Below are 27,270 nucleotides of genomic sequence, written 5' to 3' on the forward strand. Positions count from 1 at the left end.
CCAATTAATTTGTTCTTTCTGGTGTATCTCTATCATATCATAAATAAGAAGCAAGCCCCTATGAACTCTGCTGTTCAAATGCATACAATTCTTGCAGTAATCTCTGCAGAAGTCCACCAATTATAGCACTCTTACCACATGAAGAATAGCGCTGCCACAAATTTTTTAATGGTATCATGCACATTTTCTCCAACCCTCATGTTGTTCAACTCTTTCTTTGGTCAATAAGGAAAAGAAGATACCATAAAAGCAGCAGTTGGCTCAAGAGAAAATAGGTAAAAGGAAAGGGTACAGAGTCTAGGTCAGCCGAAGTTCTATTAACACAGAACATTTTAAAGACATAAATTAATAATTATGGAAGTTTTCAGCCTATAGAAATTAGCACCACTAGTTATCAACTCCTACAATATTAAATTAACTTTGTTTCATTAGGAACTTTAAAAATTAGCAAAAGATCTTACACAATTAATTTAAAATTGGATAAGGGCTAATAATTAGAGAGGACTATAAAAATTATAGTATTAGTTACATATACATATATACGTAATTTTATGTCTTGTTTTTGTACTCTCTCTCAACACACAAACTTCCAGGTATACTACACCAAGAAAGAATGGTTCGAGGTCACTGTAAATATATTTGGTGTCTATCAGCCTTCCATTACAGAACAGGAAAATCTATGCAAGATTTATTGTTACTTCTCATTTTTTTGATTTCTTCATATGTAAAAGATGTATCAATATTAGAAGCATGATTTGAAGAAATAACCACTGAAATAGAGAACGTCAAAGGATAAATCTTTCTGAATACATGCATTACAGAATGCAGAGAAATAAAAAAGCACCACCTGGAGGTCACGAGGAATATAAGATGCAGAACACACTGACAACAAGCACCCATTTATGGCAGAATGTATCTTAAACTACCATATAGAAGATAATCTGTATCTCTCCTCTTCACTTCCATTTTTTCCCTCTTACTCTGTTCTCCTCTCCTCACAAGCTCCAGGCTACTAATGTTCAACTTCACAGAAAACATTATTCAGCAAAATTAATTACTTTAAGCACGTTACAATAAACACTAAAGATATACTCTGAAGCAAAACTTTTCTGTTTCTACAATCTAAATTTTTATTTTGTAATTTTCATTGTAGAGCAAAATAGTTACTAGAGAAAAATAGTTAGAATCTTCTTACTATTTAGGTACCAGATACAGAAATATTATTTCAATAACATGCCTAACATGAGTTAAAGTTTTCAATTGCAATTAAGCAGTAACTTCGTACAACTGGTTTAAAAGGTGTATTTTCTTTAAAAAGGACTGAGGTTTTGGCCTTTGAAATGTTCGTTTTTTCAAGTCATTACATCATCTAGGCTTCAAGACATTCAAGTATTTAGGCCACAGTGGCTAAAAGTGTATCTATATTGATTACTTAAAATAAACCCCAAAACAACACTTGTGCGCAGTACAAAACTTGCAGGTTCTGAATTATCCTAAGAAAAAGTTAGTAAGTGCTCACCAGAGAAAACAGGTGAATTGTATGAAATTTTACCATTAATTTAATTAGAGCTTTAATTGCAGGCTTTTGAAACAAGCGTTGTTCACAACAGAAATGCATGGAAAAAACAAAGGTTTGCTCACCTTTGGAGGCTTCAGACTTTTCCTCTTCTGCTTTTTAGACCGCAGTAACCGTTCCCTTTCCTAGAAGGAAAGAGAACATTTTGGTATGGTTTTCTTTTAAAACAGTTAGATATGTCTAAACACAAAGAAATATCATTAAAACTTTCTTAAAGCCTACGGCAAAACTAACACAATGTCTTCCCTCTTCAAACCTTTTGAATAACGCCGTGTTGAGGTAACACCACTCTGTACTGCAGCATTATCCCCTTAGCAAACAAGCTTCAGCCATATACTTTACACACTTGATGGGCAGTTGGCAAGAAAAGGCTTTGTTAAATACTGGGCATAGATTTCTGACAGTTCTTTTGACTCTTTTACCACAAAGCTCACTACGGAAACAGAATTCACATCCTCACTCTGGTGTTCAACGATCCTGAAGAAGCAGGTCGGTAGCGAAAAATGAGTCCAGTGTCAGTAATTACAAGACATTATATCAGGCATACTCTGATACAGAAACACACGTATGCAGATACATGTCACTTATCCTTGTACAGCAAAAGTCTCAAATCCAAAAGCACTCAGTCTGTGTCAACTTGATGTCTTTTTCTACCGTGGCTTTGGAACAAGATCACAATTAACTGTATCCTAACAGGAGGAGATTATAACTGGAAAAATGCAGGCTTTATGAACATTTAAGTCCAAGAATACTGCCTTGAATTCCAAAGGAGAAGAGGAGAAAAAGAAGGTAAAAAATGCAAAGGAGCAAGCAAAAAAACCCCCAACAACACAGGAGGCAGGTGATATGTCTCCTTGTCTTTTTCCTGATTATTTCCTTGGCTCCATATCTTTGTTTGCAGCACCTCTATTTTTAAATGAATTATAGCAGTTCCAAGTGCTTCTCTAGCAGTTTTTGCTCACTACATGGTATTATTCTATTCAGAGTTGTTTCCTTTACATTAATTTCAGAAACTGGACAAACATGAAGCTCACAGTGGAAATCACAGTAAGGTAATTTATCTTTATCAGTACACTTTTCCAGAGATTAAGTTTTGGAAAATATGAAATAATTCAGAAAAGCACAACAACTTATATAGCACCTTTAATACATATGTTTTTTAAAATAAGAAAAAGTAATGACTGCCAAGGTAGAATGGAGCAGGTATTTCAAGCTGCAGAATAATATATAATATTATATTATAATATAATATAAGATAAAGCTGAAACCATAGATTTGAATTTTATAGTGTTGGAGAAAAATGCTCTCTCCTCAGGTGCCTGGTTAAGGCACAGTCCCTGCTTTAACCTGGGTCTCCTGCATCCCATGCAGGTGTTCAAACAGTTGGACTTTCTGCTCAGTTCAGTGCAGAATGAATAAACCTTCCAAAATCTCCCACTTCTTCCTGTTTCTAATAATCTGTAAGAAGACTTCCTAATTTACTGTCTCAAAAATACATCAATCCACAGAACAATAATAATGTCAATTAAAAAACACCATTTGCTGAATCACTAGCATCTTCTGCAATCATCTGAGTTTATCTTGGCAGCTTTCAAGAACTGAGCAGAAGTCCACTGTTGTGGGAGAACTCAAGCTGATATGGTTTCAGCAGCAACAAAGATATCCTACAAATGATACTGTTAATCAATTCAGACAACTCTATTGCCTAAGACTATTGTTCTTATTTTGTGTATCATATTGGTCTCAGCTGGAGTTAAGATGATGACTTTTGTATTAATCAGGTATGTGATATGTGGGTGATTCTTGATAATTTTGATACATTTGTATTCTTTTGTATTCTGTAGAGGTGTGGTTTGAGCCAGAAAAGGGAGCTAAAAAGCATAACAGAGGTGCAGAATTCCACTGCATTCATATCGAAGGTGTAGCATCAATTAGTTTGTACTGCCAACCAAAGCAGTTAATAATTTAACTTATTCCTGTGAGTAAAAAAGTATCTGAAAATATGAAACAAAGCAAAAATGAAACCGTATTTTTAAATATTTATTTATTTTGCTTTCACACTAAGCACAAGTTAATACTAGTTGACCAAAGTCAGGTTACAACATATTTCCTCAGATTACTCACTGAGACAGTAAAAAGAGAGTCCTTTCATACCCATTTTACACTGAAATAGAAGTAAGGTTGTATCTGCCCTATTTAATATCATGTCATAGTCCCTGCCTGTACAGCTGTATTTGGAATGTAAAGCAGTACTGCTCTATGAATCAGACCCTACATCATAGTGTCTGAGTAACATCCTACTGCTTGTAACACTGTGACAGTAGAGAATGCATGCAGACATCAATCTTTGGCACTGATTACAGAGAAATTCTGGGTCAAAATCTGAGAGGAACTGCCAAGAACAGAGACAGTGTTCCAGACAGAGCAGTAACACATCTTATTGCTTTATCATTTTAGAACTTCTATTTTTATTTTCAATGTTGTATCCAATTGTTCAATTTTTTATTCACACAGAATCATCTTAAATGTTTTATCATTTTGTAGCAGTCAGTAGTGCCATTTGGGATGCTTTAGAATAGTCTGCCTGAGTTCCAGATGCTGCTCCAGAAGGGCAGTGGACTCTCAGCGATGATACATCATTTCTGCCAGCACCAGAATGGTGTATCGTACATTGCACTAATAGCACTAGACAACTCTAATACAACTCAAAACAGTCCTGATCAAACAGCGCAAACATCTATGAGCATCACCTGAAGTGGTCTTCACAGTCAGAGGGTAGCAGCTGTGCAATTCTAATCTTAAATGATTCTGTTACCTTTGTTTGGATGAATCATGCATATTTCTCTCCATTTGTTATAAAGACAGCTAATGTGGCCAGCTCAGTTAGAGATGCTTAGTTAGGTGAAACAAATGCCATCCTCCATTTCCTTTCTTTTAGAAGAACTTCTAGGTCAAGGGAGTGGTTGGGTTTGCACCAAAGTCTACATCCAACACGTTTCAGTCATTAAGTTTTGAAACGTGTTGTTTCCTGCAAGTTCCTCAGTTGTTGAAAGCCAATTTTTTAAGGAAGGTGATTGGACTGATGCACTTATTTTCACAAGCAGCTCACAGTTGGTAAATATTTTATAATACAGAGATTCATACACATTCCAAATAGATTAATTCACTCACTGAGAAATAACAAGAACCCTTTGATGCCAAAGAACCACTTCTGTATCACTGCAATAACTGGACTTAAAATACTGCTCTCAGATCTTTAGCTTGCCTATAGATGTGTGTGCATGCACGTGTGTATACCAGTCATAAGCATTACCACTGTGAGATCATCAATAACATGCTGCTGTTCTTTGACTTGCAGTCTAAGGAATTCAATTTCTTGTTCCTCCCGTGTGCTGCTGAGATCATTCAAAGATGTGTGCCTCTTCAGCGTTGGTTGTGCAGATAATTTCTCTTTCTACAAAAATTAAAATAAAATTAAAAAACAAATTAAACATAAAGAATGTTTTAAAGTGTCTTACTGGAATGGTAGGAAAATTCTGTGTTATGCAGTAATCAAGAATTCTTCAGACTCGCCAGCGCATACTCTGCTACAACATAAAGCCTCTTCCAAGACAAAAAAAAAAACTTATACATTCTGTATGCCTCAGTGTTAATATCTCACATAAAATATTTAAAAACAGAATCAAAGAACATAGTCTTGGATAAAATTAGCAGACAAGTGAACTCAATGATCTAACACAGTAGAGCCTTTGGCACACTGTCCTGGGTTTGAGTGAGCGGTGGGGTTTTTGGTAGCAGGGGAGGGGGCTACAGCAGTGTCCCACCGTTAAGAAGCTGCTCGAAGCTCCCTTGGCTCCAAATTGGACCCACCTCTGCACCAAGGCCGAGCCAATTAGCTGCACCTCTAAGATAGAGTATTTAAGAAGGGGACCCAAGAGAAAGAGTTGGTGTTATGAGAAGGAGTTGCAACATCTACGTGAACACCAAGGTCAGTGGAAGAACAGAGGAGGAAAGGGGGGGTGGAGGTGCTCTGGAGCAGAAACCTCCCCTGCCCTGTATCCTGTGCTGAGATGGCAGAGCAGCCCCACCACCACCCATGGAGGTCTACAGTGGAGCAGATGCCAACATGTGGCCTATGGGAGGCCCCCACACTGTCTCAGGTCACTGCGCCAGAAAGAGGCCAGGATCCTGTGGGAAGAAGCAGCCTGTGCTGTTGTAGTTTGGTGCTGGGAAGGCTGCAACATGTAGGGGTGTTCCATGCCAGAGCAGCTTGGGAGCAGCTGCATCCCATGGGAGGGACTCAAGTTGGAGAACATTTGTGGAGGATCGTCTCCTGTGAGAGGGGGACCACACTGGAGCAGGGGGAAGGAGTTCCAGAAGTTCCCCCCCACCCAAGATGGAAGAAGCAGCATCACTAACTGCATCCCCTATTCACTGCCCCTTGTGCTGCTGGAGGAGGAGGTAGAGATATTGGGAGCAGACCTGAGCCTGGGAAAAAGGGAGGGGTAGGGGAAGGTGTTTTCAAGATGTAGTAATGTTTGTCACTGTCCTACTGTGTCTTCTAAGTGTTGTTGCTGTTAGTGCCTGTAATAAATTTATGTTCTTTTTTTCTTCCTCTAACGAATCTGTCTTTTGCCCATGACCATAATGGGTGAATCATCCCTCCCTGTCCTTATCTCAAATCATGAGTTCTTACTTATTTTCTCCTTGCAAGCGCTGGGGGAAGGGGCAGAGTGAGCTGCTGCATGGTGCTCAGTTTCCCTAAGCTCAAACCATGACACACATTCACTCAAATTCAGTTTCTGACTTCTAATGATAAAAGCAGCATTTATTAAAAGTGATTTTTAGTCATACATTTTTGTAGCCTCCAAACACATTTTATCTATCTGTGATTCTTTCCCTCAATCAGCATGAATTGATACAACACAAAGCACATGCCACTCTGAATTTAGAGTATGAATATTCAGTTGCATTGGCTGAATGAATTTAAGACTCAGAAATGTCTGTATTAGAGTGAAAGCCCCACAAGCACTTCCACCTCAAAACTAGCTGTGTGCAATATGTTCTTATAGCATGATGTCAGAGATGATTACATACCAATTCTACATTTTCCCTTGAGAGATTTTTTATTTTCTCTTCCATCCTCTGGATACATTGCAACATATCATCATTTTTTTTGCTCATCCTTTTATTTTTTTCTACCAAAGGCTTCAGCTGACTTTCTGTCTCTCGAGAACGTTTCAGCTGCAAATGTCAAAAGAGCAAAGTTAGCTGTGCTTTAGTTTACAGTTGTAGAAAAGAAGAAATCTGTGTGTTTTTACTAGCCTTCTTCCTCCATTCAGAAAGTTTAGTTCATGTGTTAAGTGACATCTGATATAGACTACTGATGAACTAAGAACTGTAGGAGACCAAACAAATAAGAAATAGCATTTTTGTACAGTCTACAAAAACACTAGATCTGCTCACTCAATTTTGCTCTTGGAAAACAGTTATGATGATCCATAAAAGTGATTTCCTGATAAACTAATTTCATTGTAAATAAGCTTCCTGTGAGCAACTAGGTCTCTAGGGTAGTTGTTTACTATCCCTTAGTAGGAGTAAACTCTTCATACCCTGCTTTAAAAACTCTATACCTGATGTGTAATTAGAGCAATGAGAAAGTCAGCCAGAGGGCACCAATTCAATCTCAGCATTCTGCTGACATTTTCAAGCTGCTCAATTTTGTTCCCATGGTTTTATGATGTTAGACAATTATATAAAGCAAATCACTGCCCTTTCTTGCATTTGTGTGTATTCAATATTTCACTCTTTTTATTTCATTAATCATTGAGCTATTTTGTTTGTAAAAAATCTGTTTTTTCCGATCAAAAGATTTTTCAATTTACTGAGTTTTAACTGTAAATGAGAAAAAGACAATCTTTCTCATGAGGTAATTTCACTGAGTATTTGATTTTCTGTTTCATTCTCAGAAGAAAATTATTCTTCCCAGTGCTTAACCACATAAGCTTACTGATACTACTGCTTTTATGTAATATTGTCTCACACTATCACAAAATCTTCTCCATATCTTTTCCAAAATATATTCTTATGCCTCTAGATGAAGCATCAGGAAGAGCATTTGCCTGAGTCATACATGCCCTCTAGAGAGGGACACAGAAGGACAGATGTTGCAGGACTTCAGCATTCTTCAGTGATGTTTTAATTGACTTATGTCCACAGAAAGAATTAGGAGGCTGAATTACCTTTTTCAAAAACTTCAAATTTCAAAAATTAGCCGTTCTGATAATCATTGAGATGTCATAACTAAGTCCTTTCATCATAAAGCAAAGCCTTCATATCTCAACGTGAAGAGCTAAGTCTGACAAAGCAAGGAGGAAGATGTCAATGCTTCACTCATCTGTAGGACTGCCATGTGGCAAGAGTGCTCCCCCCTTCTGCCCTCACCATATATAGTAGCATTATTTTAGAATCAGATACATAGGTTGCATGGAAGAAAATTTCCATCTGGTTAGGATGAAAAATCTTTTCTTCTGCCACTAAAAATAGGGTATTGTAAGAGGATGTGTAAAAATTTTTATTGTTAAAACTCACCTCCCATTGCAGTGAATGGGAGTTTTACCGTTAACCTCAGTACAAGCAATCAAGTAGAGATGCAGACTAATAAAACTCATTCTTAAAATTCTTGTCATATCCTTTCTTTTGTGAGTTACTATCACTGTCCTAGGATAATTTCACCTACTTAAGAGATTTCCCTGGAGAAATGGCACATTTTTCATCTCCAGCACAAGAAAGCTTTTTTAACTTCTAGCTAGCATAAGCATGTCACAAAACCAATGTCAAATTTCAAAAAGATTAATAAAGTAATTTAAGGGCATAGACTATGCATGTTTTACACAACTTCATTACACAGTGCCACAGGCAAGCTACCAGTCAATTTGTTTACGACAACCCCAAAACAAATTTTAAAAGTCTTATTTTTCTGTAACAAGAGAGATTCCATCCATGTCTTTTATGGTCACAAAGTTAATTTCTATAGAAATCTCTGTTATATTTAGATATCATTGATTGAGGCCAACCAGGACTAATTTGTAAATTATTTATAACACTGACTTTCCAACATGAAATCTTTTACCATAAAGATGCCCTCCCAGTCACCATCTGTGTTATTACTAATTAATTTACCAGTTCATTTCTTTCATCTGCTAAGAGAGTATTTCTGTCTTCCAGCTTCCTTATTACAGCATTCAGTTCAGCAATTTTTAACTGAAATCTCCGCATATCTCGTTCATCCAAATGCTGCTCCTTTACATCAAAAACATACAGATATATAAAATTACCTTTTAAAAAATATTTTACTATCCACAAATAGACTCTCTACTCTTTCCCAGTATCTGGAAAATTTATTTTAATTAACTAAAACACTGAACAATAGCATCCTATGGAAATGTTATATACTACATGAAAAGTGTCTACTTGTGAAATGTATGTAAAGGTTTACCATTTTTATTTTTTTTAAAGAAGCTAGATAAGTAATATTTCACCTATTATTGGTTACTTCTCACCGGATTTCTTACTATCAGCTAAAAGTAAAAAAATCTAGTGAGTAGGACAGATTCAAATCACATGGCACAGTTTTTGAAAAGTTTAGTATCTATTTGCCATTGGTTAAAATAATTCTTAAAGTTATGAAATAAATAGCTAAGAAAATAGTGGGGTTCACTGTTGAAGCTCACAACATAAATTCTAAAAGTTCTATATCCACATATTTTTCAACATTCTTTGAAATTCAAGAGATCTAAGGAGTTTCTAAATCACCACTACAGTGCAGCACCATTTATAGTAAATTAGTCCTTTTAGTATTTTAAAAGTAACCACAAACCCAGTGTGAACACCCAGACAGCAATTACCCTGTGATGAACACTTGAAGATAACACAATTTTCTTACCGGGCTTCCCATCAGTTCAGTGATATCCCCCACTCCTGCAGGGAGCTCTCTCTTAGGGCTACTGTGGTATCGCTCTGCCTCCTTCACTTGGACAAGCTGTTCATCCAAAGCCTCTTTCTGAAGGAGCAGTTTCTGTGTATGGCCTGCCTGGACACCCAGGTCTTTCTCCAGAGCCAGAATCACTCTGTCTTTGCCCTTTATCTCATCCATCTGGAAAGAAATAAAGCAAGAAGGAAGTTTCTGTAACATCTCCCAAGTGTTCACTGCATGCATATCCACAAACTTGCAAAAACAAAGTTCTGTTTCTCTCAGAATTATACCAGCATTCAAATTGTGGTTGATAAAAAAAAAGACATAACTCCTCTGAAGCCTTTTCCCCTCCCCTTAAAAAAGTTTCAGCCTTCACTTGATCATGAGTTTGCCCAGTGCAGTCTCAACTCAAGAGACACAAACAGATCCAAACGTACACTGAAACAGAATACATAGCCTCTGAAATCATCCACTTCACGTGAGGATACACACTTCTATAAGCAGAAGAAAAATCTCCTTTCACTAAGTTTCAGAGAAGACACACAGGGCTAGTACAAGAGAAGATAAACACACTCTTTAAACTCACCTGGGCTTAAAGGCTTGAGCCATACATATTTGCCTCATGTTGACTTTCTCTTTATTAGTGAAAATCACACGTGGTGAATCTTCACAAACATTTAAAAATTAGCAGCATATACACGCACACATATTTGAACTTAAAATCTTAAGCATACCTATGTAATTTATGTGCCCTTGTTATAAAATTCAAACAAGCCCTAGTCTTTGTATAGTAGGAAAACCAGCAGATGCATACAGAGCATTAGAATAAAGGGTAGGAAGAAATAGTTCTTAAACACCATCTATGGTTACTGAACTGTGTTGTTCATACATCTCCATACCAAATAAAGCATACTGCTAGCAGTGATCTATTGCAGGTCTCGTAGGATTTGTCCCTCACAGCATCAGTGTTAAATTCACTTTGGTACTATTCCAAATGCTAGAGGAAGTGACAATCTGCAGCAGTTACTATAGAAACAGATTTCTTAACTAGAATGTTAACCATTAACAATATATTTATTCAAACTGTGCTGTATCTCCTTCAGTTTAATAAATTGTTTTCTTGGCCAACATAAACCCATGGAATTTTGGAAATAAGAGTACTATAGTATTCTTTGAAAAAATAAAATAAAATCATGAACTTGTTAAATCATACGTTTATTGTTTGTTATAGTCTTACATCCATACAAGTCCTTTTTGTCAAGATGCACACCAAAAAAAAAAAAAAAAAAGGCAATGTTAGAAGTAACTTATAGTTAAGTCTGAATGATGTACAGGATTAACACAATCAGATTACATTATCAGATACAGGTTGCTTCTTCAGGATTCTTGACTTACTCTTTTCACAGTCTACAATGCATGTGAAATTAGTTTGCGTACAGAATCCAAGGGGCAGGCAATGGCCTGGCTAAACCAAGTCAAGTCATAATTGGAGCTAAAAGGTCAGATCTGAAGTAAATAAACTGGTCTAGACTACTTTTAAGAGTCTCATCTGGAACTGATGAAGCTTGGTTCTGATGGAAGTTTATTTCCTGATTTGGGAAGATCGCTGGGTCTCAGTTCCTCATCCAGTACATTAATTCAGATTTGTGAGACTTTCAAGTAAGTCAGAAAGGTCTTGCAGGAAAAGAATGTAGTTTTTATTAATGGAAGAATTTTCAACAAGCAAGGTTTCAGAGGGACTGTGCAGTGAACAGCAATGACAAAAACTAAGCAGCTGCCTCATTCACTGAATGCTATCTGTCATGCACACTGATCTACCAGGGACCCCTTGGGAGGAAAAAATGTCATGTAACTAAATACTCTGGACAGTTTAGCTTTCAATTACACAGGTGTTCATACTGAATAACTATGTACTTGCGATAGAAATTTGGCCATGCAAGGCGTACATTTAACAAGGAAGAACCAAGGTTACACAGGCAGCCTTGATTTTAGTTACCCAATTAGTAGCACATTTCATACTCTTCATATTCTCACAGTTTAAAGGAAGAAAAAAGAAAGCAGCAATCTCGGTACGGACTGCTACTTGTTGAACTGCAGCAGAACAAATCGTTTGAAACAGATGTGACCAGTGAAATCATGGCCACATCACCCTTCACACACACTTCCACAGATCAAAACACACAAGTTCAAACACATAGAAAGAAATGCCATGAAAGAACATGGCTTTGGGGTGGGGTTTTGGGGAAGATAGATAGGAAAGAAGGTAGAATTCCCCTCTGCTCTTCCTACTACCATTTTTTCTACCATAAAATCTACATATGGTGAAACTTTCAGAAAAAAGAAAAACCCCATGCTTCAGTCAAGTAGAAAAATCTTTGAGACACTGATAATAATTGGAAATAGCAATGCAACAGAAATGACTGCACACCATTTTTATTTTGGACTTATATTTTAAGTTACATGTAGGCACTAGAGAAGAGAACCTCTTGCTCATGTAAACATATGCATGTGCACACACACACACAAATAGAGTATTGCAATAGTGCTTATTTTTTTTATAAGCACAAACTATTAGCAAGAAGAATTTCTAAGCAGTTTTGCTCAACTAACTACAAACTGAGGAAGATGAATAGAACTGCAGCATTAATGCCTCTACCTTGAGTTCTGTTTCAGAAGCCTGATGCCTGATACAGTTCTCCTTTCCTCAAGGGGACAGTTACATTTTTGATTTCTCCAATGTAACTGCATCAACCCAGTTAATGCCACAATTTTCTTAAATTTAGCCCAATGCTTGACCCAAAGATTTGCCATTTTTCTCCAGGCTTGCACATTACAGAGCAAACTTGTTCATCTTTCCTGTCCGCCTTCTTAGCAGAGAGAGAACAAATTACTCCAGAGAGGGAAAATAAGAAAGAGAAATTCTTTTACAAGGATGCAACATCCCTCAGTTCCATGCAGGAGAGATGGCAGGTCAAGGGGCAGGCAGGCAAAGAAAGAGGAGGTATAAGACTAGGAAAAGAAGATATATGGTTTAGGTTTAAACTGAACGTAAGATGATAGTTAGAGAAACAAGGTCATCCACTCCCAAAAGACTTTAGCTTAGCTTAGTCTTACATATTCTGATAGTTATAAAATCTCACACAGTCTCCACGCCAGTTCTGTACCATTGGAGACCTACTTTTCTCAAATTCTTGCCACATTTGGTTACATAAAGGAAAAAAAAAGTTGGCAGCATAGAGAAAAAATCCCTTATTTAATTAGACCGTGTATTACGGTCTTTATTTTAGTGGAAGGAGAAAGGAGTATCTCCCATTAGGTAAATGAAAATCAAAATGGAGTAATCTGGGTTCCCTGCTGCTTGCTATTTTGATCAAACACATGTTGTAGAAGCAACACTGTCATAACCAAGATTGTCTAGGAATCCACACAGTCTAAAAGAGAAAGAACATTTTTTATTAGAACAAGTGACAGAGTTGGAAAGAAACAAGCTTTCAGGTACAGAAGCCCTTCAGCAGATTAAGAAGCTGTATGCTTAAAAGCCTGTCAACATTTCCACCTATTTAAATTTGTTTTTCACATAAATGTTTTGCACTGTCTCTCTCTGTATATATGATATGTATACATATATGTGTATATATGTACATACACAAACACACACCTACACACACTTAGATCTTGAGATATTTTCCAATTGTCACTTATGACTACTGTGGACAAGCTGAACATCATTGGCTTTTATGATATTAAGTGAAATAACAATTAGTGGTTCCCTCATGACCTCTTGCATTTAAAGATTTAACCCTGTATTCTGTAACTGCAATGTTTATTCACCAGACAACATCCAGAATTTGTTACTTTACCATGCATAGCATTCCCTTCTTTTTAATGTCTATTTTACATCACTAGGGAACCATCCCCAAACTACTAATCACTTACATAAGATAGTTGTCATCTTCTGTTCTCTCTCAGGTGCAGTCTGATTACATCTAAAGACTCCTTTTGCCTACTAGCTCTAAAATTGATTCACAGAAGTGAACTTTTAACTGAGTTCTTATATTATGCTTTAGTTATAGAAGCGTTCTCCTTTCTGACCTTAAATGCAGTCCTGCCTGCCCACCATCCAATGTGAATGCTGCTGTTAACAATGCTCTTTTCAACCACAAATCTGTCATCTCTGGATTCTCTAAGATGTTTCTCTTTTTACTACATTGAACAACAACAACAAAAATCACTCTAATTTTCAAAGATGTTCACAGCCTAACTGAAGTCCATTCATCCCTTATCTAATATAAGGGTGCTATGTCCCCTCCCCAATACCACCTTGTCATATATGCAGTCATGCATTTTTACGTTTTCTTCCATACCACTGTTCCTGCTTGAAGGGACACTTCATTAATATCCATTTGGCTGCCTGACTGACCTTCCTCAAATTGCTCTTATTATCTCTCCCCTTCTATGACACCTCTAAAATACAAAAGTAAATTATTAAAAAACTGTAAATACTTAACAGTAATTACACTGTTGAGATCACAATCTATTGCCTGGTTATTGAGCAGGATACCTACACTAACAAACCTAAGAGATAGGAAGCACAAGATAGAAATGCAGGAATTTCTCTACTAGAAGTGATGTAGGTACGTCAAGGCCAGTACTGAGCTGAAGCTAATAAACATGGATGGATCAGCTCTCACCTGGCTATTCATGACCTGATTCTGAGCAAGCAGATGCCTCTCCATTGTGCTCCTCAGCCCCTCGAGGTCCATGGAGCACAGTGCAGGACCTGCTGTGTCACGTGCCTCTAAGAGGTGTCTGCATCTGTGGCACAACATAGCTCAGACCAGGGACACGTGGCAACTGAAAGCTGGCTGCACTGATCTCCTAACAACTCTTCTGTGTATTCCTCCCTGTATTGTTATTCATCTGAGACCTCTCACTAAGATACAAAGGGCAGAGACCACTTTTAGCACAATGAGATCCCCATCCATGCATTGGGCTCACAGGTATTACGTTAAATCAAATGTATTATCCCAGAAATTCCTTCCAACTGGCTGCTTTGGTTTCAAATTTGTTCTCAGATTAAAACAAATTTGCCTGCTTTTTGCAGCTGTAGAATACAACAGGGTCACACGAACTCTTTCACATTCTGTTCTGTATGGATTTTAAAGCATTTTAGAATAGCCACATTTTTTGTTGTGCAATTAAGCATGGTATAACTCAGTACAAAAAGTCTGTGATAGGAAGGCAGTGCAGCAATGTGATGTTGGAACACATTTTCAACTACATGCTTTGAGAAGAAAAGTAGCAGAAATACCCTCCAAAAGAGGTTTTTAAAGAAAATAGGATCATCCACAAGCAGCTGCAGAGGAAAATTAGTGAGAAATCACCTTGGGTAGCATAAGTAACTCTGGAGCTCTTGGTTAAAATTGCAGCTCTCTAAAGTATCATTTCTTAATTAATGGGGTTTGTGCTGTCAAATATTAGGTGCTGAACACAGCAATTACCTGCACTATATCAGTGAAGAGCTAGCATTTATAGCCTGTGTCAAAATTACACAGTTTCCTAAGAACAGGTATCTAACCACCTCCTAACAGTTAGGAGGTATGAGCAGAAATGTTTTAATAATATTTATCAAACATGAAAGAGAAGCAAGCCAGCCACTGGAAAAAAGTATCCCCTGCTAATTATCCCACACTTCAATAGCTACAGTGAAAGTCAGAGACCTCTGGGGGAACTTTAGCCTCTCACAAAGTTGAAAGAGAAATTCCCAGGGAATTAAAAGCTAGATCTATCAAGGCAGTGACATACTCAGTTTTCAAAGTGGAAAAAGCCAGCTGCTGCATTGCTAAGTGTAAGACCTTCCTCTTTACCCATCCTTATCAAAGTTATCTCCTAGCCAACTGCAGAATAAAATTCTACAGTGCTCTTCTCCAGGAGAAATAGAATTAATCTTTATACTAAATGCTTGACACCGAAAAAAAGGGCTATCTTGACAGAAGGATTGCTAGTTACTAGGAAAAACAAAAAGGAGATGCTATTCAAATAAAGAGATAAAGATAGAACTAAATGGAATTAACAACTTTTACATTTATAACGGAACACTAAGACCTAATGACAGAATCCCAAGCTTGAAAGCCTACTTGGAGGGAGGAATTAAAATACTCCTGCATTGTACATAGAATTCTCTACACCAGACATGGCCACCCATTTAAATAAATGTTTGTTGCTTATTTAGGAATCTTAGGGGAAAGGGGAAAAAAGATGCCAGCCATCCAGTGAAGAAGTAAGGGACACAGACACAGGTAGATGGGACTTATTCTTAATTTTATATGTAATTTTTCTAAACCAACAGTCAATATTTTCTTCCAATAGCTTTTCCCACATATTTTTTAAAGTGTGTACATCTCATAGCTAAGGCATATATTAAAAGTTTTGAGAAACTACACAAGAAAGACCATATGGGCAGACAATTCCAGAACGTACTGATCTTATCTTTCATGTTTATCACATCTTTTTCAAAACCAACTTGCATTATTGTAGCTGATGACAATCTCCACTACTAGATCTCTCCTGTTACCTATTACAAGCATACATTGGCAGAGCTATAATGACAAGTACTCAAAAAGATGTAAAAGGTAGAAGGACTAAGTGATATAAACTTATGGAGTTTTTTGACCAGGTGCCACTCCATACATAAGTTCTGTCGGTTTTTAATACTGTTTCACATTTTGTAAAGAGCTATAAAAGTCTGATTTGTGACTTATGTACCATAATAGAGTCCTTCAAAAATACCAAGAATAAACAAAAAATGCTGAGCCTGCATTCTAAAGAGGCTTAATTAGATCTGCTTGAATCAAGAAAAAACAAGGCCTGAGTGGAATGCTGCCATGTTAGCTCCTGAGAGGACAAGCATAAATCTCCAGAGGATGAAAAGCAAAGTATTATTTCCAGTCCTAAAATGCTGGAGATGGTGGATGGGTCTTTGCAGGAGATTAGCTCAGCTTGGAATGCAGCTGAAACATGCATCTCAAACAGATGGCAAAATCCAGAGAAGCAGCCTACAATTTGATATCAGCAGCTGTGTGTGAAATACCTGCAGGTTTAAGCAGCTGCTAAGAAGCATGCCACAGCAGGATCTACCCAACCATGCATGAGTGCACACACTTGGATGATTCAAAACTCAGCTTTCCAGTCTCAAATTTCAGGATTTTGGTTAGGAATCAAAACTCATGTGTATGTGTCCCTGCAGAAGTGAAGTGAGAAAAGCCAGGCTCCATCCTTCTTCTCAGGGCAGCAGAGGATCACAAAGTGCCCCTGCCAACACCCAGCTGGCCCTCTGCACCAAAATTTTCAGAGAACCAAAAGGTCTCTGCATCACCCCCACTGCTGATTGTAACATAAAGATATGACTTTCACTGCCTTAAAATGGCCAAATCTTAGTAATGGGAATGCAGGAGAAAGTGAATGTTATTTAAAAATAGTTTCCACCACTGCAAAGGATGCAATTTCAGGGTTTGGTTGAGTGTTAAACTTTTCCTCCTACTATTTTTCATGTTCTACTGAAAAATAATTACTTAATCTCTTAGAAGGGAAAAGTATTTTATTTGGTCATCTAAATTTTACCCCTTAAAAACAAGGGAATAACACATTTTAACAACTTCATCAACTGCCCAGATGAAGAAATGGAATGCACCATCCTCAAATTTATGGATGATACCAAATTTGGGGGAGCCATTACTACACTGGAGGACAGAAACACCATTCAGAGGAACTTTGATATGTTGGAGAAATGAGCCAAGGAACCCTCATAAAGTTTGCCTAAGACAGATACAACATCCTGACCCTGGGAGGGCTTAAATTTCTGCAACAGAAAAGGCTGGACATCAATTGAAGTTGGCAGTTCTGCAAGGGGGAGAAAAAAAAGAAAAAAGAAAGAAAAAAGGAAAGCCTTTGGTGTCCTGGAGGGCAAGTTGGAAATGGGTCAGTGGTGAAAGCTTGCAATGATTGACATTAACTTGATACTGGGCCAAATTAGGAGGACTGTAGCCAGAAGAATAGAGAAGTGATTTAGCCTTTTATTAATCACTTGTGAAACCACACCAGGAGGACCACAGTCACTTTTGGGTTCTCCAGCACAAAAAAGGTATTAACAAACTGGCACGTGTGCCATAAAACTGGAGAAGGGGCAGTAAGACCGCTATGGAGCTGCAGCATACAGCATTCAAGGGATGGGTGAGGGAGTCAGGCTTGCTCAGCCAGCCAAAGACCATGGGATGCATTGCAATTGCAGATATCTGTTCAACTGTCTAAAGCGGGGTATACAGGGACAAACAAGGGAGATGTTTCTCAGAGGTGCTCAGCAAAAGCACAAGGGTAACAATCAAAGGTTACAGAAAGAGGAAGAAGAAAGACATTTCCCAGTATCTAGGCACTGGGGCAGGTTGTCACAGAGACTCTGGATCACCATCTTATTTTCAAATGGGACTGGAGGAGGCCCAGAGCAAACCAGTCCAACTTTCAAGGCAGCCCTGCTTCAAACAGGTCCAGATGGCCTTGAGATGACCTTCACCATCTACATTTTTCCATGATTCTGCAGTTCATGTATGGAATGCCAGTGCTAATACACTAAGGACCTACAGGAAGACAAACACATTAAGAGATGTGCAAGGTTAGAAAATACTAACTTGTGGAGGACTTGAGCTGAAATTTGGTTTTGTCCTGAATTGGAACAATCTAATCCTTAATTCTGAAAAGATGTTACCCTCAGTCTTTCAGAAGCCTTTGCTTAAATCATAAGATACAGTGCTACACACAGACACAAAACTGAAATAATATTGAAAAAAAAAAAAACAAACAAACCACTGTATAAATGGGACATAAACTTATTCCATAAGAGGGTTTTTCCCTTGAACAGGCATTTCTGTGAAACTGCCTTGATTTTTACATTTAAACACTGATTAGTCTATTAGTTTGAATTATATTCTTCCAGGTACTGCATTACATATATTTGGCAAACACCAAACAGAAGAAGGGTTCCACACTGGAAGGAGTTTTTAATTTATGGAACTAGGTAACTTCATAAATCATGGCTGATCAGGAACTTCTGAAAATCACTCCTGAAACCAACTTCTTTTACTTTGAGGTTATTAACAGTAAAAGGACTTTTTTTACATGCAAGTATGAATCTGCAGTAATATCACATTACTCCTTAGACAATTTTTTTGAGGTTATTTGAGAATACAATTGAAATAGGCAAATTTAATTCATCTGGTGTACTGCGTGCCCTCCTAATCACAGATCTTATTGTGAACCTAATAAGATCAGTGGAATCTTTTACACTGATTTTGTGGTTAAGAAAACTGGTAGTAATAAAGTCTAGTTTTACATTAAAGTGAAATAAGCCTTTCAATCAATTTCAATCCAAGCTGTTTACGAATATTTAGGAAGACCATATGTGCAAAGATTTTAACAAGGTCAGACGGTTTTTATCTGTAAAACAGGTGAAAGGCTTGATGTTAAAGACATTTCTAATAGAGGAAATAGTATTTACTAAAACCATCCACCACAAAATACAGGACATGCGTCATCTGTTTATTCCAAATTTTAAATATTACATTTATATTAACAGTGTCTAATAAAATAAACTTTCAGTTTCTTTCTTATTTGAGGAATAATGTAAATGAGTAAATCAGTGATGACATAATTCATTTTACTTTTAATGATTCAGTTTTTGCATGTATTTTCCAAGGCAAGCACTGTAAAGTGTCCATTGTTCTTACCTCTGCAAAAACAGTATCTAGAGAAATGTGCCTTGCAAAGGCCCTTGCAAGGGCCTTCTTACTTCTGACGTTAGTGTCCAGGTAGTCCCAGAATGAATGTAAGCTATAACTAATATGACATACTTAATACTCATGCCCTCCTTCACAGCTGTGCTGAGAAGAGAATAAAGTTGGCCTTTTTCCAAAAATCTCCAACAATTTGAACATGCTATTTCAGCAATTACAGGCAAAGGAGAGAAACTTTACTTACCACTGAAAACTCACTTTAAACCCAATTTTAAAACCAAATAAGTCAGTTAAATGGCATGCTTAATTGAGTCCCAAGCAAAATTGACTGAAATAAAGTTATTTTGTGTACTTCTTTATATTTAGATTAAAACATTAAATGCTGCCATAGTACAGTTCTGCTCTTCAAGCTACTTCATGAACACAACTTAATGAATTCAACTTCTCTTCACCATTAATCAGATCTGTATTAAATTTACCCTGTACCTGCTTAGACCTCAGAAGGAAACTACACATACTGCTTACAAAGATGCCGTTAAAACAGAAGCCTGTTGACACAGTTATTTAGGTATGTACATGCTTGTCTACGCAGCCCTCAGCTGAATGTATGCTTTGGGGCCATTTATCTGGAAAATCCATAAATGAAAAAGTACAATTATAGTTTTGTACATTATTTTTTTAAAAAAACTTGATCCATAAAAACAGGCTCTAACATTTTTCTTTCCTGAAGATTATTTTTCAGTTTCCTATTCATGATTTCTTTTTCTTCTTTCCTATTTTCTGTTTTTTAACGTTATATCTGGTTTTAAGTATCTGAATCTATATCAGCATAGTTTTCACATTACACTGACAGAACAATACAACTGTTCAGACTCAACTACTCAGAAAATATTGGCTGAATAAAATAAGTAATTGCTGTTCTTGTTTTCTTATCTTATTCTCCAAGTTATCTCTTTACTTTTAAGACATCTGTTTCATTTGCCTCTCCAGTTTGTTACTAGCTATTTTTACTTCCAGTTTCTCAGCTGCCAGCACATTGCACTGACGCATATACACAACATGAATATATTTTCTTTTGGGGGGGGGGAAAATCCATGTCAACAATCATTCCTTAAATTAATGAAAATGTTTATATCACTGTTATATTAAGTCAATTACGAGAATTGACAAATTCTATTATCATTTCATACTGCACAGAGAAAAAGCGTGTTATATTTTTTGCCCAATAGCTATTTTACTTTCATTTACTAGGCACTAGGATCTTCCCCTCTTCAATCCTGTTTGTATTGAGGTTTATTGGACATTTTTCATGGCTCAATTCAAAGTTCTGAAGACAATCTCAAAACTGATTCATCATATTTCTGAAATATTGACATTTGTACAATACAAGCATGTCTGTTTATGTACTCAGTGTAATTGTATCCCTATATTGATAGACAATGGATATTGCTTTTTTCCTTTCTCACTACATTTTTTGATGACAAGGTAAAAATTGCAAGATCTTACTCAAATTATTCATGGATATTATAATCAATGGTAAAAATACAGATTTTTTTTTTTTATTTTTTTAATCTGCAATATCCATACAAAATACATTTGAGAAACTAACCTGTGATCTAAAACGCAAAATAAATCAGCCAAGTCTAACAAGACAATCAGACACTGTATCGTGAATTACTCTATCTGAATTTGAATTACAGTATGGCTAGCCCATTTAGGCCATTAATACCAAAGATGCTGATTTCTTAACAGTGCCATAAAACACAACACACATACAAAAAAGCACATTTATTAAAGGTCAGTTACAGAACTGTGCTCATACTAGTAACACTACTTGCCACATCGTGGCTACTTCATCCCACAAGGGTTGGAACTAAACTAATAAAGTACCTCAAATCCTCAATTTGTACAGTTAATCTGAAACTGAAGGCAAGCATCCCTTGCGCTAATTAAAATAAGGCGGACAGGAGGGAGGGAAAAATCCCAATGATCTGATTCTGTAATCCTACTTGCTCTCCCAGAGGAAAAGTGTAGCATCTAGGAACCCTGCAGTATTTTTTACCTCACCCCAGAATGAAAGAGTGCCCTATGCAGTTAACACTGCCTAAATCGCTATGAATTCCTAGAAAAAACAAAACAAAACAAAAAACCGATTCTCTTTCATAAAAACAAACCATACAATTTAATGAAAAAAATGAAATTCTTTATATGAAAGGAGTCAAAGCACTACAAGGCAATACCAGGCTCCTGATTATTTTTCCCCTGTACTTCTTTGCAGTGGGGAAGATATGACCATTTCCAGACAAAGCCCTTGAGAGTGATGGCAGGCTGCCTCTGGGGCTGGGAACGGGAAACAAGAGTTATCTACACACTCTCCCAGTACAGTCACCCTTTTAGATGTAGAGTAGCAGAGGCCCCGTAAGGCTCCAATTAACATCCTGAATGACTCAATGGGATTTTTTTGTGCCAGACAGAAAATGATGAGTCCCCTCCATCTCCTTCATACCACATCAGGCTGAAAGCTTCTACTCTTGAAAGAGAAGCGCTAAGCGTTTCCTTTACAATACCACTCAAAGACAGAGGACAGATGTGGTTACTGGGGCAACTGGGATGACAGAATTTGGGGTGCACCAGTACATGCCTCATCTCACCATTTCTTGGTGAGGTAACCTTCCTTGAGAAGGTTAAGTATATTTGTAAATTGTTCTCTAGATAAACACATGCCACAATGTAGGAGCCTTCTCTTTAACACTTTCTAAAATTACCTATATCTTACAGTCATGATTTTTAAATTCTACATTTGTAATATGGAACAAAATATGAAAGAAGCTGCTTACAGAAACTTCATGATAGTCTTTGCAGTGGTCTTTAATTAATCAAGGAAATGATACCCCTGAAACTTAATCAATGTCCAATGTATTTAAAGCATAAATATTAACTGCATTAAGAGGCTGCATTGACTCAGACAGAAAATCACCACCTTTAAACAGATATTACACATTTGTAGCTTGCCCTCACCATCGTTTTTCCTGAGGAATACAATAAATAAGAGGACATTCCTGTGTAAACACAAGCTGATAAAATGTTTTTCTTAAGAAAAGGGATGTTTCATTCCATTTAAAGTCTGTACTTCTTGATATATGATAAATATGCTTATTATAATTTCAGAATTTATTTGCATAGCCTTTGTACTGCTAGTTTAGGCAGATTAACAATCAGATATATACATATACATGAAAAATATCATGGTACCTAACAAAAGTGTTATTTGATGATGAACCCTCTAAATGTAATACTGTGTATCGACCATCTTACATTCTTTACATCTTACAAAGCTGAAAATTTTGAAATATTTGGGGCACCTGCTGTCAGGAAATATTGCCTGTTTTTCAATTTTATATAAACAGCATTGTCTGCCATGTGTGTTGAAGTCCTAGGGTTTATGAAGCATGGAAAAAGTCTGCGGTCCTAGGCCCTAACTTTTCTGTTGCAGTAGAAAAAACACAGACATTTTTAAAAATAAGAAAAGGCGACAATGCTCAAAATCAAACGACCTCGATAATGATGTAGAAGAAGCAAAGACATTGCCTTGTTTCAGCATGATTGGTTCCTTCAATATAAATATAAAAGCCCTCTGAAAAGTTAATTTTGCTATCTCACAAATGTGTTCTTGCATTGCCAAATGAGCAATGCCTGACTGCTTTGGTCAACGGGACTTCGTAAGGAAATAGAATTGAGCAAGTGGGAAAGGGAAAGTCTATTTAATTGATCTGTTGAGAAAATTCATCCTGGAAAGTCATGGTACAATCATATTCCATTTGGTGGGACATAAAGCTTTGGATTGGGTTGGGCTAGCCATAGAGACAAGGTTCATCTTTGCTGTAAGGAGGAGAAAGCAGTGGAAATAGTGGCCTATTATATCAACCAACACTGACGAAAGATGTTACTGCAAAAGAGTGGTTTGATATTTATGGGCACATACAGCAATATGCTACCACCTGCTATAAACTGAAATAAGCACACATTACTTAATGAACTTACCAGCCTGCGGATCTCTCTCTCACATTCCCGCTTTATTCTATTAATCTCATCCTGATGGGACTGATAAGCCGTGCGCAGGTCAGCAGCCTTCATTTTATCTGCCTGCATAATGTTGTTTAAAGCTTCTTCAAGCTGCTTTTTGCCAGATTTCAGCTCCAAGATCTCCTGTTGCAACTTCATTCGTTCACTGTCAAACGCCTTGCGAGCCTCCTCCTTTGCTTCGCTCAGCAGCGCCGTCTTCACCTTGTCGGCCGCCCCATCCCGCAGGACATTGACTGTTGACTGCAAACGCTGAATTTCACCATCTTTGATTTTCACCATTCTTGCTACCTCCTGCTCGTGCTGTCGGATCAGTAGTTCTCTGACACTCTGAAGTTCCTTCATCTTCTCCTCATGGAGCTTGGCTTTCAGTTCAGAAACATAGGCAGTGTGCTTGTGCTGCTCCTGCTCCCTTTCTTGCTTAACCTCTTGGATTTTCTCTCTCAGTTTACCCACCTGGAACATCAATATAAAATATTGATTAACAAGTGTTACCACACTTTTAAAAGTCACCAAGGGAGCTTTTTCTAAAACATTCTGAAAAACTCAACCCGAATATTCAAAAGCAAAGACTGCGCACCTGTCATCTCTCTCCAGTAAACAACTAGAGAACCAGAGCTGGAAAAAGGCCATGTGTGTGTGCAGGTTATATGCTATGGAGATGTGCAATTGGCAACAAGTTCTCACAGCTTTAGGGAATAATTTAAAACCAAGCAGCATCCAATCTAGTTCTCTCCTGATTCCTCCACCAACTACTTCAGACTACTCTCATCCATAACCCCTCTATTGTGCCCTACAAGATGGAAAACGAATCAGAGTTTGTGTTTATGCTGGGAATACACTGATTTGGGATTTCTTAATTTCTTAGCTATTTTAATGGGAAAGTCCTTATTAGGTAAGCCCAAAAGAATTGACCTTCTGAAAAATCAAGTCTACTTAAGGGGCCTCAGACAGGACACCCCAAAACTGAGACTATTCACAGTCCCCAGACACTTCAAAAAATATAGGCCAGTGACTCTAAGGGTTAGGGAGAGAGTAGGGGAGAGGTCTCGTAGCCTATTATAGTAATACCCACTGTGATGAAACTTCATTATAAAATGATGTTCAGAAGGCTGCATGGAAAGCAATGCTTTCTCCAAGTGGGATTAGATATTAATTTAGAAGAAAGGAGAAAAAAAAAAAAAAAAAAAAAAAACAAAACAAAAAAAGAGAGAGAAAGGCTGGCTTCTCTATTATAGTATACCAGAAAGGCTAATAATATATTTCATCATGCGTAGTGTCAGTAACGTCTTTGTGTTATCCCTATTCACAGTGACTGCCAAAATATGGGCTCTATACATGTACTTCTCATCTAAAGCAAAGTCAGAGGCAGAGATTTCAAAGCTCGTGTTTTAACCTTGAGCGGCATTACAAACGTACATATCAAACAGCACTTCATGGTAAAAGGAGGCTAGTGAGCCGCAGGATGTTAGGTATTGTCACAATATTCCTAGACTGCTTGCAAAGATGCTATATACAAAGCTGGGATCTATTCTTACAATGCATTTAATTTTTGCTAAAACAAGCCAGAATTGCAATTTGCCTCATATTAGTGCAGAAAGGATGTAAGATCTCTAATAATATTCAGACTATCATCTACTATGAGGTTATTATGAAAAGAAACTAATTTTTGCATGGTTCTGGATTCTACAGTCAAAACAAAAGTAAAGAGTTAATTAAAAGCAATACTAGTTCAGGAAAGGCCCAGAAACCTTCACTATTTTGTTTATTGAAAGCAGGTAGGATCTAAACAGGCACTTTTGTGTGTTTGCTTTAGGAAAAGTGGAACATCTTAACTCAAAAGCTTTAGATATAACACATCCAATCAATCCAAGTTTACTACTTAATTTAAGAGTGACCATAAAATGAGACCAACATGTTACTCATCAAACCCACAGCACTGAAAGTAGGATTTCCAGAGTCTGAACTTCACCTGAATTCTTTAGACAGCAGGGACAGAAGACTTTCCCTGTGCAGAAGGTGTTATGATCCTGTTATTTTCAAAAGTAACTTTTAGAATTAACCGACTCAAGCTTACCCTAGATTCTAAAAAAAAAAGAAAACAGAAAGGAAACAGGCTGGAGCAAGAGACTTTGGAAAAGTATCTACATTTTCGTGAAAGTAATCTAGATGCACTGTGGACTAAACACCAGGTGGGAGAGCACTATAATTACAGCTGTGGAAAAGGTAACAGCTCTGAATCAGACACCATCAGAAGCAGATTTTATTGTACAGACATGGTTACTGTATTCCAGGATGATTCAGATAACGTATCTTATGAAGATATATTTATTTAGTTAGCTATTTTTTCTCCCAAAATGTTAAGTCTGGATATTGGAAATTACCTGCAGGAGATACCCATGTGCTATTTCTTCTGGTGGGAGGAGGTTTAGTTCCAAGCCTAGGGTGGATAGTACTGATTTTCAGTGCTTGAATTAGGGTTCCCATTTCCACAAGAAAGTCTAAGACTCTCCCATCCCTGTCCATGGGGGCTGGACTAGACGATCTTCAAAAGTCCATTTCAGCCCAAACCATTCTATAATACTGTAACAAAACTAAGCCACTTGCTCACCTATTTACTATCACAAGTGGATGAGTTTATAGATAATAATGAAAATGAGCTAACACATTATTTACTTAAATCTGTTAGTTATTTCCTTACCGATAAGCAAAAAAAAAAATGAAATTAAACTGAACAATTAAACCTAGTAATGATGACATGATGACACAGGAAAACAAACTGTATAATGGCATATATAAACAAGGTTAATATACCTCCATAACTACAGTAATTTAAAATCAGTCTTATTGTACATAAAGTATGCAACTGAAAAGCAGTTTTCAATACAACTCATTAATGAATGTGACTTCCCAAAAGCATTTTTAATATGCGATAAATGGATTCTGAAATTTTGGCGTACTGAGTTACACAAAACGGCATACTTGCTCAGATTTTTTTGTCTTTCACTAAACTGAAAGAAGGCAACATCTATGTGCATTGTTGCTGTCTGTGAGAACACATATTAAACCACACAGAGTAACTGAGTATTATCGTATGTCACTAGTCATTTTACTTAAAAGTTTCAGCAAGAGCCATGTAAACCAGAAGAATCCTTCTAAAACTCCTGGATTTTTATACCACATCTTAAATGCCTATAACTCCTCATGACCCAGTACAGAAGGTGCATCTTAATTCCCAAGGTCTTCAAAAAGTCTTTTCTTGGTTTTGCTTCTCGTCAGAGACGATGGGAAGTTAGATCTCTCTGTCTAGGGCTTCCCAGAAAGCCATCAGCCATCCTTCTCGCACCCCCTCCGTCTGTCTCTCCTGCACACTGTGCAGATCTGTACACGTCTGGATTCCAGAGCAACTGACTGAATGAAAATAGTAGTGTGGCATTTTCCCATATGCCCAAGTCTCAGTTTCAAAAGGAACTTAAACTTTAAAGCAATTTGTCTTTTTTTAATTTCCGGCACTCTTTTTTTTTTTTTTTTTTTTTTTTTTTTTTTTTTTTTAAATGAAGAAAGCTGTTCTGTTCACAGGCAGAATATGAAGCATAACCAAGAAATGAAGTCAAGAAGCCAACAGGGAAACAAAGTCAGGAAGAGTATCAGGGCACCATAATGACTTTGGAAACTCTACTATTTAAATTACACTAAAGAAATTTACCTTGCAAGCTTCAAGGGAAAGAAAAAAAAAAAAAAAAAAGGCAAAAAAACCCCCAAACCCAAGTACACATTAACTGGTCTTCCATTTAAAAAATATTACTACATCTACACTAGCTTTTCAAAATTAATTCAACTGTACTTAGGTAACCTGT

At 37.1% G+C, this 27,270-nt stretch overlaps 1 protein-coding gene across 3 annotated transcripts in view; it reads right to left on the reverse strand.

Moving 5' to 3' along the window:
- JAKMIP1 (janus kinase and microtubule interacting protein 1) overlaps nucleotides 1–27,270 on the reverse strand; it is a 163,814-nt gene that overhangs the window by 54,632 nt on the left and 81,912 nt on the right. For all 3 annotated transcript variants that reach the window (XM_032984547.2, XM_042807583.1, XM_032984545.2), the window contains 6 exons: nucleotides 23,375–23,869; nucleotides 9,522–9,731; nucleotides 8,759–8,878; nucleotides 6,674–6,820; nucleotides 4,890–5,030; nucleotides 1,642–1,701 (listed from right to left, as the gene is read on the reverse strand). In XM_032984547.2, coding sequence (XP_032840438.1) covers nucleotides 1,642–1,701; nucleotides 4,890–5,030; nucleotides 6,674–6,820; nucleotides 8,759–8,878; nucleotides 9,522–9,731; nucleotides 23,375–23,869 — 1,173 coding nt within the window. The remainder of the gene's footprint in view (nucleotides 1–1,641; nucleotides 1,702–4,889; nucleotides 5,031–6,673; nucleotides 6,821–8,758; nucleotides 8,879–9,521; nucleotides 9,732–23,374; nucleotides 23,870–27,270) is intronic.

This window comes from Tyto alba, unplaced genomic scaffold, assembly GCF_018691265.1.
Source record: "Tyto alba isolate M040663 unplaced genomic scaffold, T.alba_DEE_v4.0 Super-Scaffold_6, whole genome shotgun sequence".
In the NCBI taxonomy this organism is placed as follows: domain Eukaryota; kingdom Metazoa; phylum Chordata; class Aves; order Strigiformes; family Tytonidae; genus Tyto; species Tyto alba.